This window comes from Pithys albifrons, chromosome 17 (genome assembly GCF_047495875.1).
Source record: "Pithys albifrons albifrons isolate INPA30051 chromosome 17, PitAlb_v1, whole genome shotgun sequence".
Classification (NCBI taxonomy): Eukaryota; Metazoa; Chordata; class Aves; order Passeriformes; family Thamnophilidae; genus Pithys; species Pithys albifrons.
In genome coordinates, this window is record NC_092474.1 from 7071475 (window position 1) to 7084125 (window position 12651).

At 58.0% G+C, this 12651-nt stretch overlaps 1 protein-coding gene across 1 annotated transcript; it reads left to right on the plus strand.

Annotated features, from left to right (window-relative positions):
- Positions 1 to 2401: 2401 nt before the first annotated feature.
- ALDH2 (aldehyde dehydrogenase 2 family member) lies at positions 2402 to 11647 on the plus strand. The gene is made up of 13 exons (XM_071572431.1): positions 2402 to 2587; positions 3832 to 3936; positions 5286 to 5426; positions 5575 to 5654; positions 6113 to 6224; positions 7018 to 7146; positions 7631 to 7744; positions 8128 to 8230; positions 8850 to 9034; positions 9357 to 9521; positions 9781 to 9938; positions 11098 to 11212; positions 11400 to 11647. The coding sequence occupies exons 1-13, from the start codon at positions 2465 to 2467 to the stop codon at positions 11430 to 11432; spliced, it is 1563 nt and encodes a 520-aa protein (XP_071428532.1). The 5' UTR covers positions 2402 to 2464; the 3' UTR covers positions 11433 to 11647.
- The last annotated feature ends 1004 nt before the right edge of the window (positions 11648 to 12651 follow it).

Consider the following 12651-nt stretch of genomic DNA (forward strand, 5'->3'; position numbering starts at 1 on the left):
CAACCTGCAGATGGGATGAGAGTCCTCAGGGTCTCTGGATTCAGGGGAGACTCTGGGCTGAGGCAGTGCCTGGCCCCTGGGGCTGAGAGGAACTGGGAGGACTCCAGTCCTGTGACTACAGTGGATTTCTTTGGGGATCACAGAGGATGCAGACCAGAGCATGGGGAGAACTGTGGGAACAATCATGGTAGTTCCAGGTCCTGTTAATTTAAAATTAAGTGATGGGCACCCTTTGAATTCTTCTCCAACTCCTTTAGAGTGGGCACAGCCTTACAGCCCACTTTCACAAGGCCACATCCATCTGTCCAGTGTCACCACCACACTCCTGCTCTCAGGGGCACAGGGAGGACTGCAGAGGAGCCCTGGGGTGGCCCTGCTGGCTGCTCTTCACCAGCACCATGGGGCATAGGGAAGCTGGTAACCTGAGCTTTGGATTCTCCAGGCACTGGTGTGAAATTCCACCTCGGCCTCGGGCCCTTGGCTGCGCCGTGGAGGGGGAGGAAGCCGTGGCAGAGCCTGGATCTGCCCAGCCCAGACCTTGGGGTGGTTTCTGCAGGCACCTGATCCTGCTCCTCTCACCGTCCCGTATTTCAGGCTCACCCTGGCGGCCGTTGCGGGCTCGGAGCTGGGTGTGCCATCCCGGTGGGTCAGTGGGGTCTGCCTGCCGAGCCCCAGCGGAGGAGGGGGCTCAGGAGGGGCATTAACACGGGGCTGGTGCTCAGTGTCACCCCTGTCCCTCTCTGGGGTCAGCAGAAGGCATGGCCAGGACACACAGGGCAGCTTAGCCCTGAGCTGGAGGTCAGCTCGGTGACGTGCTCTGTGCACACACAGCCTGACCCGCTCCCCCGGGGGGACACAGGCACAACTCTGCAGGTCAAACAGGTCTGTCTGGCACCTCCCAGAGTGGTTTCACACGTGCAGGTCTGTAACAGCAGGGAGGGCACGCTGGAACAAGTGTCCCTGGTGAGTGCCACCTCCTAAAGGGCTGCCCAGGGCCCACTGTGTGGAGCAGGAAGGGAATCTGTCACCCTTCAGGGGGGACAGGGATGAGATAGGAGATCCTGCCCAAGAGGATTTCTGTTCAGCTGATCCAGGATACACACGCCTAATCCGAGTCCTGCTGGATAACCTTGGGCAGGCATTGTGCTCCTCTGGGCTGTGGTTCCTCCTCGGGAAACACCTGGAGAGCTGCACATGCAGGAACCTTCAGCAAGACCTTCAGCAGCCCCAGGACTGTGGGTGAAACTTTCTGAACTGACATATTCTACAATTCTTGTGGCCTCTGTCATTAACCAGAGCCATCCCTGTCACCTTTCCTAGAGCCCTCACTGAGGAAGCCAGAGTTGCAGTCAGACACAGGGTAACACCACAGCTTTCCTTTGGAGGTTAAAAACTCTTGATGTGTTTGGTCTGTGGCTTCCTCAGTGATGGTGCTGATAACTTGGGCACACCTCTGCTCCCTGCAGGGACCTGCACTCTGGAGTTGCACAAGGCATCTTAAGCAAACAAGGAAGAAAGGCCTTTAGCCATTGCTGGGAGCAGTTTTACAAAGCCTCTCATTTGTATGCACCGAGTGAGTCCCTGCTGTGTAAGGACTTTGCTGGCTCTGTCACTGCCCCAGACAGGAGCTTTGGAGTCCTGTGGCAGTGGCTGTGGTGGCATCTGTGGCCCAGGTCACCTCCCTCCTCATCACAACACCTTCCTGCAAAACTGATAGCGCCGACAGAGATGGTTCTGGTTCTCTCTCTGCCTCTTTCCTCATTGTTTCCTGCATAATGTTCCCTGGGTAGGGACAGGGACAGGACAGGGACAGGGACAGAGACAGGACAGGGACAGGAACAGGACAGGGACAGGACAGGGACAATGTGGGTGCTGGACACCGATGAGGCATCACTGGTGCACCAAACCAAGCCTGATCTGAACTGAGCTGGGCTCAAATGACCCAGATAGTGCTGACCTGTGCTGAGCCCAGCTGAGCCAAACTGATCCAAACAGGACCGTGCTGAGCCAAACTGACCCAAACAGGACCATGCTGAGCCCAGCTGAGCCAAACTGATCCAAACAGGACCGTGCTGAGCCAAACTGATCCAAACAGTACCGTGCTGAGCCCAACTGAGCCAAACTGACCCAAAAAGGACCGTGCTGAGCCAAACTGATGCAAACAGGACCATACTGAGCCCAGATGAGCCCAACTGATCCAGACAGGACCATGCTGAGCCAGACTGTGCTGCCCAAACCGAGCTGGATCGAGACAATTCAATCCGAGTCAAGTCACGCCAAGTCAGTTCTACTCGTGCTGCTGTGGACAGCACTGAGCCGAGCCGAGCCGTGCCAGACCCAGCCCCGGGGGCGGAGCCGAGTCGTGCTAGCCCCAGCCCCGGGGGCTGAGCCAAGGTGGGCGGGCCGGAGCGGGGCAGCCCCGGCCCGGCCCAGCTCAGCTCAGCTCGGCTCGGCTCAGCTCAGCATGTTGCGGACGCTGGTGCGCAGCTCCCGGCTCTGCCCGGCCCAGCTCCGGGCGCCCTTCTCGGCCGCCGCCGCCTCCCCCATCCCAGCGCCCAACCCGCGCCCCGACATCGCCTACAACAAGGTAGGGCCGGGGGTCCCGAGTGCGGGGCAGGGACAGCCCCTTGGAGGAGAGATCCGGGCCCGAAGCCTCTTGTGCTGCGGGAACCCCCCGTGGGAGCGCTCCCTGCGGGGCATAGACGCGTGTCCCGCCACCCCCGCGCGCTGTCCCCGTCCCCGCGGGGGCTCAGCTCAGAGAGAGGGAGGTGGGAAACCCTGAGGAAGGGGCCTGGCTGGGCTGGGTATCTGCAGAGATTCAGTCGTAGAGTCATGGAATCAGTTGGGTTGGAAGAGACCTCTGAGATTATCAGTCCAACCCTTGATCCAACCCCACTGTGATCACCAGCCCATGGCACGGAGTGGGGTTGGATCAAGACGTGGTGGATTCTCACTCAGTCTCATCTTGGACCCCTCCAGGGATGGAGAATCCACCCATTCCAATGCCTGACCACTCACTCTGTAAAGAATTTCTTCCTGATATCCAACCCAAACCTCCCCTGGCAGAGCTTGACCTGTGCCCTCTTGTTCTCCTGCTGGTTGCCTGGCAGAAGAGCCCACCTTGTTCCGGGCGGGCGCTGTGGGGTGACCTGAGAGAGGTGCTGGGGAGGCAGTTCCGCTCCTAAGGAATTCGGCTCCTTCCCGGCTCCTTCCCGGCGCTGGGAACAGGCTGGCTGTGGTTGGCTGAGCGCTCGGCAGGTTCTGAGCGAGCCCCGCGATCTTTGCACTCGCACTCTTGCTGAGGACCTGAAAAAAACCCAAATTCGGCCTTTGAGAGAAAGGAAGAGTTGGGGAAAAGCTGCTGCTGGCACCTGGGGCTGTTTCAGAACAGTGCACAGGGAGCCTGAAATAGTTTAATTTGGGAAATAATAGAAGCATTTAGGTTGGAAAGGACTCTTAAGACTGTCAGAAATGCTGCAAAAACTTTAGTGCTCTGTACAAGATCAGCTGCTGTCTGTGCCTAAAGATTTTCCCACTGCTCAGTCTCCCAAGTTTCCCAGTGTCCCTGCACACCTCCAGCCAGACTTCCAGGTCTTGCAGTGTGTTCCCAAGGTGGGAACTGCTCCCAATTCACAATGCTGTCTGCTGAGCTGGGAATTCTGTTAGTAACTTGAGGCTGTGTCTTTTAGGCTAAAACATCTCCTTCATACTGGTGCAGGTTTGGAGCCCACAGAAGTGAAGTTAAACCCTTTTAATTAAGCAGCCTCCTCAGCTGCCATCAAAGCTCTCCCTGGCTCCAAGGCTCAGCTCTGCTTGGCTCTTCCCTTGCAGATTTTCATAAATAACGAATGGCACGATGCAGTCAGCAAGAAAACCTTCCCCACCATCAACCCAGCCACGGGAGAAGTCATCTGCCAGGTGGCTGAGGGCGACAAGGTGAGAGCTGTGTGGGTGAGGTGGGTTTGTCCTCTGTGTGAGCAGGGCCTGGGGGGCTGCAGAGGAGGCACCACCTCCCCTCTCACCTGGGCAGCTCCAGGAGGGCTGTGCATGCAAATACCACATCAAGTGCTGCCTGTGTTCTTCCTTGACAACAGCTGGACTTGCCCACACCAGCTCTGAGCCAGGGCTGGGAGGGGCACAGAGAACAGCAGGGCAGTGGAGCCAGAGCTGGGAGCTTTGGGAGCGGTCCTGGGGCAGGCAGGGGTGAGGCAGACACCTCTGTGGTGCTGTGTGCTGGCAGTGTGACACTGCCACGGTGGCAGGGGACACAGAAGGCCAGGATTCACCTCACAGCCCCTTCCTGCTGCACAGGTGCACTGGGAGCCCAATCTCAAAAATTAAGAAAATTAAGAAAAGAACTGTTGGGGGAATAGTTATGTAATTATCCCCTGCCTTGTGCAAGGCTCTCCTAAGAGTCTGTGGCAGAGCTCATGTGTTTCCCAGCAATTTTGGGTTCTTCCTACAGTTTGGAAACTTGTCTGAGTTCCCCAAGGGAGGGGAGAGTGAGGGAAACCCTTTGTTGTTGCTTCTCTGTGGCAGCCTGGCTTGTCCTGGCGAGACCATTTCAGCAAGCCAGGACAGAGAACCAACCAGAAGCCAACCAGTGCCCTGACAGGACAAATGATGGGCCAGAGATCTCTGATCAAGAGAAAACTCCTTCAGTCAAAAGCACTTCCAGAGCTTCTTCCATGCCTTGTTTTAGGAGGCAAATACTAACCCAGCAGGTGACTGCAAAAATAACTTGGTGATATTTGCACTGCCCAGAGCTGAACTAACAGAGTGTGAGTGTGGGAGGTGGTGGCTGCCCAGCTGTTGCACCCTCTGCTTCCCTGCAGCTCCTGCTGCCTCTCCCTCCTGGCTGCAGGCTGGGTGGGAGGGCTGGGTGGGGTCCAGCGCAGGGTTGTGTCCGGGCTGGTGGTTACTGGGCACACCCAGGGGCTGTGGGCCATGTGCTGATGGGTGTCCTGCAGTGGGGCAGCTGTCCAGGCTGCAGGTTCTCCCCCCCAGAGTGGCACCATCAGGCCAGAGGGTGCTGGTGCCAGTCTGGGGATGAGAACCTGCAGCCTGGCCCCATCGGGCCAGAGGGTGCTGGTGCCAGTCTGGGGATGAGAACCTGCAGCCTGGCCCCATCAGGCCGGAGGGTGCTGGTGCCAGTCTGGGGATGAGAACCTGCAGCCTGGCCCCATCAGGCCGGAGGGTGTGTCCTCCTGGAGCGCAGGCAGCGGTTCTGAGGGGACTGCGTGCTGGTCTCTCCGTTCTCACGCTCTCCCCGTGCCGCTCCGCAGGCAGACGTGGACAAGGCCGTGCGGGCAGCCCGGGCAGCGTTCCAGCTGGGCTCTCCCTGGAGGAGGATGGACGCTTCCCAGCGGGGCAAGCTGCTGCACCGCCTGGCCGACCTCATCGAGCGCGACCGCGCGTACCTGGCGGTGGGTGCGGTGCCCGCTGGCACGGGGCGGTGCGGGGTGGGGAGCTGCCCCCGGGGAGCTGCCCCAGCCCAGGGGTCACCCTGCAGGGCAGACCCAGCCCACACTGACCACTCGGCTCTCCCCCTTCCCCCTCTGCTGTGTTTGGCAGGCGCTGGAGACTCTGGACAACGGCAAACCCTATGCCATCGCCTACCTGGTGGACCTGAACATGGTGGTGAAGTGTCTCAGGTGGGTGTGAGGTGACAGCCAGTGCTGGCTGTGGCACAGGGACCTCTGCAGGGCAGCACCGGGTCCCTCCCACTCAGGGGTTGTCTGGATCTGACTGCTGGTTTTGTCTGGCCCCTTGGTAATGTCAATTCCTGTGAGTTCCCAGAAGATTTTTGTTGACTATACATCTCTTGAGGTCCACAGGACTCCCACCAAGGGTGGTGATCTGTTACAGCACAGCAGTGACACACTTTGTTATGCTGGCAAAAGTGGGAGAGAGAATATTTGTATTTACTGTCCATCCCTAAAATCCCGTTTGGGATATACTTGCACTGGGGGGTGTTCCATGAAGTGCCTGAAAAAGGGAAGGAAGCAAAGAGCTGCAGGAAGTCACTCTTGTTTTCTGTTGCCAGGACTCGTGTTATGTTGCAATAACTTGTTATTTTCAATCCAGTGACCCAAACATTGTTATTGTCTAGATATTTTGCAGGCTGGTCTGATAAGTTCCATGGGAAAACCATCCCGTTGGATGGAGACTTCTTCTGCTACACCAGGCACGAGCCAGTGGGGGTGTGTGGGCAGATCATCCCGGTGAGTGGAATGTAACAACAGCTCTGCAGCACTCCAAGAATTCAGTGTTACGAAAAGTCACCATCTGTTGCTGAGCTCTGCTCTGCTTCCTGCCTGTGGCCACCAAAGCTCTGCTTGCACCACCTGGGAGGGCTCTGACTTCACTCTGCAATACAGGTCATGGGCTGAGCAAAATTACTGTGTATCTGCTGATTAGAACAATTTATAAAGGATGTAACCCCTTTTGTAGGAGTCACCTGGCTCAGAACCACAATTCAGTTTAAACCACCACCTAAAATTAAACCCAGAATTCTGTGTGATGAGGAAATAAGGGACAAAAATCAGGTTTTTGTATGTGATCTTCTCTTTCAGTAACAGGGTGGTTTGTCACCAGCCAAGCCATCCTTGTCCCATGAGCCATGGGCAGTGTCAGGTCTGTGTAGGGTCAGCCAGGTGCTCATTTTTGGGTGCTGTATTTGCATGTTCCTCATCTTTGCATTGAGCAAGGGCTGCACAGACCCCCCTCTCAGTCTGCCTGGTCACCACAAACAGGCTTGGTTGCAAAATGCCCTAAAAAAACATTCAGTGGCTGAAGTGAAAGCCAAGATTGATCCCCAAAATGTGGGGGTTTGCAGTGGCACTGAGAGACCTCACTGACACTTTGGAGTTTTCCTGCAGTGCTTGAAAAGGAGGCAAAAATCAAGGAGCAGCTCAGGGCAGTTCCAGGGCTGCTCCCATAGGTGCGTTTGAGTGAAGCTCCTGAATAATCAGAAACTTTCTGGTTCAGAGCAGCAAATCCCTCCTTGTTTTTCAGTGGAACTTCCCACTGCTGATGCAGGCGTGGAAACTGGGGCCTGCCCTGGCCACTGGGAACGTGGTGGTGATGAAGGTGGCAGAGCAAACCCCGCTGAGTGCCCTCTATGTGGCCAGTCTGATCAAAGAGGTGAGTGCCAGGGCCAGGCTGGGGAGGGGAGGGGTCAGCCACACTGGGGGTGCAGATGTGGCAGAACAGGGAAGGGCTGTGTCCCCTGCAGAAAGGCTGGGTTACCCTGGGTCTCTTAGCATTTGATTTAGCAAAAACCCCACCCCTTTTGTCCTTAGAAATGTGTGTGCAGAGGAGGTAGATCTTGATTAGGGAAGGACTCTTTGATGTTCTGTTAAGTAACTCCAGGGTGATTAGCTAAAGAACATACATATCTCTGTACATATATATATATATATATGGGTATATGTAGCTCCAGACTGCTTGGGATATGGGTGGGGAGAGGAGCTGTCCTGGTTACTGCAAGCTGAGCATTCAAACTCCAGAGCAATCTCAATTTCCCACTGGGAATGTGAAGCAGACCACCTTGTTGCTGGTGGGAGGGGCCCTGGCAGAGCAGTGCCCTGAGGAAGGACTAATGTTGCTGTTTCCCGGGCACTGCCAGGCTGGATTCCCCCCCGGAGTGGTGAACATCATCCCTGGCTATGGGCCCACTGCAGGGGCTGCCATCTCCTCCCACATGGACATTGACAAAGTGGCTTTCACAGGCTCCACAGAGGTAAGGGAGCACTTTAACCTGGCCCTTGGCATGGGGGGAATCTCTCACTGCTGGAATGCCTTTGCTCTGTGAAGCACTGGAGGGCTTTGCCTTTTCTATACAAAATACTGCAGGTGCCTTCTACATTTCCTTTGAAAAAACACAGCTGGTTCCAGGGTGTGCCACTACTTGTGCATTGCATAAGACTCTTTTATTCTTGTTTTGTTCTTTGGAATATTTCCCATTGTTTCCCTGGAGCTGCTTCTCCCTGCAGGTGCAACTGGGCAGCCACAGCCCTGGCAGTGAGGGGATTATTGTTGGTGCTGCCTGAGGTGCAAGCCCAGTGCCCTGCCAGGCTCTGCTGATGGAGGAATTAATTGTAGCCCCTGCTCTGCTCTCTGCAGGTTGGGCACCTGATCCAGAAAGCTGCAGCAGAGAGTAACCTGAAGAGGGTCACGCTGGAGCTGGGAGGGAAGAGCCCCAATATCATCATGTCTGATGCAGACAGTGAGTGCTGCTGTGCCATGTTTGGTCTGTGCCTTTGGCCTGGCTTTGTGCAGACAGAGCTGCAGGGGAGGGAAAGGAAAGCTCTGCTGGTCTCACCCAGGGAACTGTCTCTGCTGGAGCTGCTGTCTCTGTACTGCTCTGTCTCTGCTCTGTCTCTGCTGCACCCTCACTTTTCTGCCCAGTGCTCTGGAGTTCAGGCACCAGCATTGTTGTTCCAGTCTCTTCCCCCAGTCTTTGCTCCATTTTTGGTTTCCCTTGGAGAACACCTCTCCTCCCTTACACAGTCCTGGTGTACAGACTCAGTTTTGGTCTTGCTGAACCAACAAATGTACTTTTATATGGCAGCAAGGAAGGAAATTTGTACAGATCTAAAATAACTTGTGTCTAATACCTGATAATTTCAAATGAGGGCTGTAATCAGATGTTTTTCTTTATTCTGGGGTGCTTTAATAGACCCTCCCATGAATTGTGTGTGTAAATCCTGCCCTACCAAACCACATAAAGTGCTGCCAGAACTTTGAACCCCCCCCCCTCTGTGACAGTTGTTCCTAAGAAGTCACTCCCTGACTGTGGGTGGGTTTGTTTGCTGATGTGTTTTCTCTCCTGTCCCCACCCTCAGTGGAGTGGGCAGTGGACCAGGCCCACTTTGCCCTGTTCTTCAACCAAGGGCAGTGCTGCTGCGCCGGGTCCCGCACCTACGTCCAGGAGGACATTTACAACGAGTTTGTGGAGAGGAGTGTGGAGAGGGCCAAGGCCAGGGTGGTTGGAAACCCCTTCGACTCCAAGACTGAGCAGGGGCCTCAGGTAAGGGCAGGACATGCCCTCAGCTGTTATCTCATGGAATAGTCCCACTCTTGAGTCCTGTGTGTCACTAGATTAGAATGGAATTATCCTTCAGGCTCTTGATTAACCTCCTTTGAACTGGGCCTGTTATCTCCTTGCTGGGGAAGGGGGGGAAGTTAATTAGCCACTCTGATGATTCCCAAAGCTCCACTGGGGGCTGGCAGTTCCATCACTCCCTCTGAAGCTGGCTGGGAGCTCTGGTGGGATGAGGAATTGCAGTGTGGAGAGGGGTCTGTTTGCCCCCAGCGGAGGAGGAGCTGATGTGTGTCCCTGTGGCTCTCAGGTGGATGAGGAGCAGTTCAAGAAGATCCTGGGTTACATCAGCACTGGGAAGCGTGAAGGAGCCAAACTGCTGTGTGGTGGCAACCCTGCTGCAGACAGGGGCTACTTCATCCAGCCCACTGTCTTTGGGGACGTGCAGGACAACATGACCATTGCCAGGGAGGAGGTGAGTCCTGCAGCCCCTTCCTGGCCCTTCCCTTCTCACTTCTGGTCACTCTGTCCCCTCTGATGCAAAAACCCCACCCTGGGTGTCCCTGAACTGTGAAACTCTTCCTGGAGTTGTTATCACACCCCGAGCCTCTGGAGCAGGGGAGGTGGGACCTGATGTTCCTGTCCTGTGTGCCCTCTGCCCCCCTACCCAGCTCCAGCCCCACGCCAGGAGCAGCTCCCACCCCCCCACATGCTCTGCCTGGCTCTTCTTGCAGATCTTTGGGCCGGTCATGCAGATCCTGAAGTTCAAAACCATGGAGGAGGTGATTGAGAGAGCCAACGACTCCAAGTACGGGCTGGCGGCCGCCGTGTTCACACGGGACCTGGACAAGGCCAACTACGTGTCCCAGAGCCTGCGGGCTGGCACGGTCTGGTGAGCCCCCTGCCCCTGGCACGGTCTGGTGAGCCCCCTGCCCCTGGCACAGCTGGCACGGTCTGGTGAGCCCCCTGCCCCTGGCACGGTCTGGTGAGCCCCCCTGCCCCTGGCACGGTCTGGTGAGCCCCCCTGCCCCTGGCACAGCTGGCACGGTCTGGTGAGCCCCCCCTGCCCCTGGCACGGTCTGGTGAGCCCCCCCTGCCCCTGGCACGGTCTGGTGAGCCCCCTGCCCCTGGCACGGTCTGGTGAGCCCCCCCTGCCCCTGGCACAGCTGCTGGCACGGTCTGGTGAGCCCCCCTGCCCCTGGCACAGCTGCTGGCACGGTCTGGTGAGCCCCCCTGCCCCTGGCACAGCTGCTGGCACGGTCTGGTGAGCCCCCCTGGCCCTGGCACGGTCTGGTGAGCCCCCCTGCCCCTGCACAGCTGGCACGGTCTGGTGAGCCCCCCTGGCCCTGGCACGGTCTGGTGAGCCCCCCTGCCCCTGGCACGGTCTGGTGAGCCCCCCTGCCCCTGGCACGGTCTGGTGAGCCCCCCCCTGCCCCTGCACAGCTCCTGGCACGGTCTGGTGAGCCCCCCTGCCCCTGGCACGGTCTGGTGAGCCCCCTGGCACAGCTCCTGGCACAGTCTGGTGAGCCCCCCCTGCCCTTGGCATGGTCTGGTGAGCCCCCTGCCCTGCTGGCACCTGCCCATTAGGCTTGCCCTGGCTCTCCTTGGGATCCAATTTTTCTCCTTTGAGTCCAAAGCACCTCACTGGGTGTGATGTCCCCCCTCAGCTGCAGCAGTAACTGGGCACCATGTGGGTGTATTCACATCTCAATGAACCTTTAAATGTCCGTCTGTGTGTTGGGCTGGAGCCAGGCTGGGGGCGCTGGGGGGGTCACCTGGAGAAGCCCCAGGGGGACCTGAGAGCCCCTTCCAGTGCCCAAAGGGGCTCCAGGAGAGCTGGAGAGGGGACAAGGGATGCAGGGGCAGGACACAGGGAATGGCTTCCCACTGCCAGGGGGCAGGGACAGGTGGGACACTGGGAAGGAATTCCTCCCTGTGAGGGTGGGCAGAGCAGCTGTGGCTGCCCCATCCCTGGAAGTGCCCAAGGCCAGGCTGTCCCAAGGGCTCTTCACGAGGCATTTCTGCTGTTTAACCCTCGGTTTCCCTTCCAGGGTCAACTGTTACAACGTGTTTGGTGCCCAGGCCCCCTTTGGGGGCTACAAAGCCTCGGGGAAGGGCCGGGAGCTGGGGGAGTACGGCCTGGAGGCCTATCTGGAGGTGAAGAACGTGAGTGTCCATGGCCAGGCCCTTCCCAACCCTCCTCCCTGAGCTCCAGTTCCTCCTCCTGGGGCCTGAGGGCAAACTGGGGCAGAGCTGTGCCCTCCAGTTCCCCCTCCCTGCTCCTCTCCTGCTGCCTCCCCCCTGTCAGCTCTCAAACAACATCACTTGGGACTCTTCTCTTCCTTTGTTTCAGGTGACAATCAAGATCCCACAGAAAAACTCCTAAGGGAGGGCAGGAGCCTCTGCAGGAACTTGGAAACGTTTCTGCAGCTTCAGCAGACACAAAGCAGCAAAACCTCTTAACACACACAGTGTAGGGGCAGAAATAATGGAACTCTGAGTTAAGAGACATTTTTAGGTGGTGTTTGAAGGAGCTTTTGTTAAAAAAAGTTACTTGGCTTTATCTTTTTAAAATACCAAATACAGTCAGCTGAGCAGTAACACGTGCTGGGTTATTTTGGGTACATTTTGGGTACAATCACCCATGGGAGAGGGGTGGCATCTTTCCAGCTGATCTAATATGGTTTTTGTCCCCAAGAAATGCGTGGTTGGCCCAGGAGGGTTTATATAAAACAGCAGCTCTTTGTTGGCAACTAAACTGTGTCTGTCCCGTGTGCGAGCAGGGTGAGCTCATTGAGTCGCTCCCAATAAACGCTCCTGTGCTCGGGCAGCCTCCCCTCCCTTTGATGGAGGTTTCTGCACGCGAATCCCGCAGCACCAAAAGCGCTTTGGGGGTTTCGCTGCCCGCCCGCCATTCCTGCCGTCCCTGCGCTCCCTAACGCGGCTCCTGCAGCTGCAGGGCCGGCAGAGCGCCCAGAGCAGGGCGCGGGGGACACCTCCGGGTGCGCCCGGGGAGGGGACAGGGCGGGCCCGGGGGCTCCTTCCCCGGTGCCCCCTCACGGCCCCGAGGGCGGCCATTGCCCCCTCACGAGATCTCGCGAGATTTCGCACCGCCGTGCCCCTTAGAGAGGCGGCTGGTCTCAGATCTCGCGAGATTTCCGCCCGGACGGGCTTTCCCGCTCATCACCCGGCCCGCCGAGATCTCGCGAGACTTGGCCCGGCCCGGCCCCTCAGAGCGGGAGGTGCCGGAGATCTCGCGAGATTTGGTGCCGCGTGACCCGGCGGGGCCGCCACGCCCAATTCTCGCTGTCCCGCCGAGATCTCGCGAGACTTCCATTGGCCCCGCCCCCTCCAGGGCACGGCGAGTCGCGCCGTAAGGCTCATGACGTCATTAACCACCGCCCGCACCATCCGAGGCCCCGCGGGGTCCTTCGCGGCACTGTCGCCCTTTTAGAGCTGTCCTCACACCGCCTGCAAACCCTTCCCGCTCCGCGGCGGCGGCCCCAAAAACCCCGCGGTTCTGCGGGGGCCATCGCGGCGGTCCCGGCGGGTGTCTCCGCGGGGGGTTCGGCGGCGGCGGGCGCGGGGCGGCGGGGCCCGGCGGC

What these genes read in the sequence shown, in the direction of transcription:
- ALDH2 (XM_071572431.1), top strand. Translation starts at nt 2,465, where the DNA reads ATGTTGCGGACGCTGGTGCGCAGCTCCCGGCTCTGCCCGGCCCAGCTC. An exon ending in CCGACATCGCCTACAACAAG is followed by an intron (nt 2,588 to 3,831) that starts GTAGGGCCGGGG and finishes CTTCCCTTGCAG; the next exon opens with ATTTTCATAAATAACGAATG. An exon ending in CCTATCTGGAGGTGAAGAAC is followed by an intron (nt 11,213 to 11,399) that starts GTGAGTGTCCAT and finishes CCTTTGTTTCAG; the next exon opens with GTGACAATCAAGATCCCACA.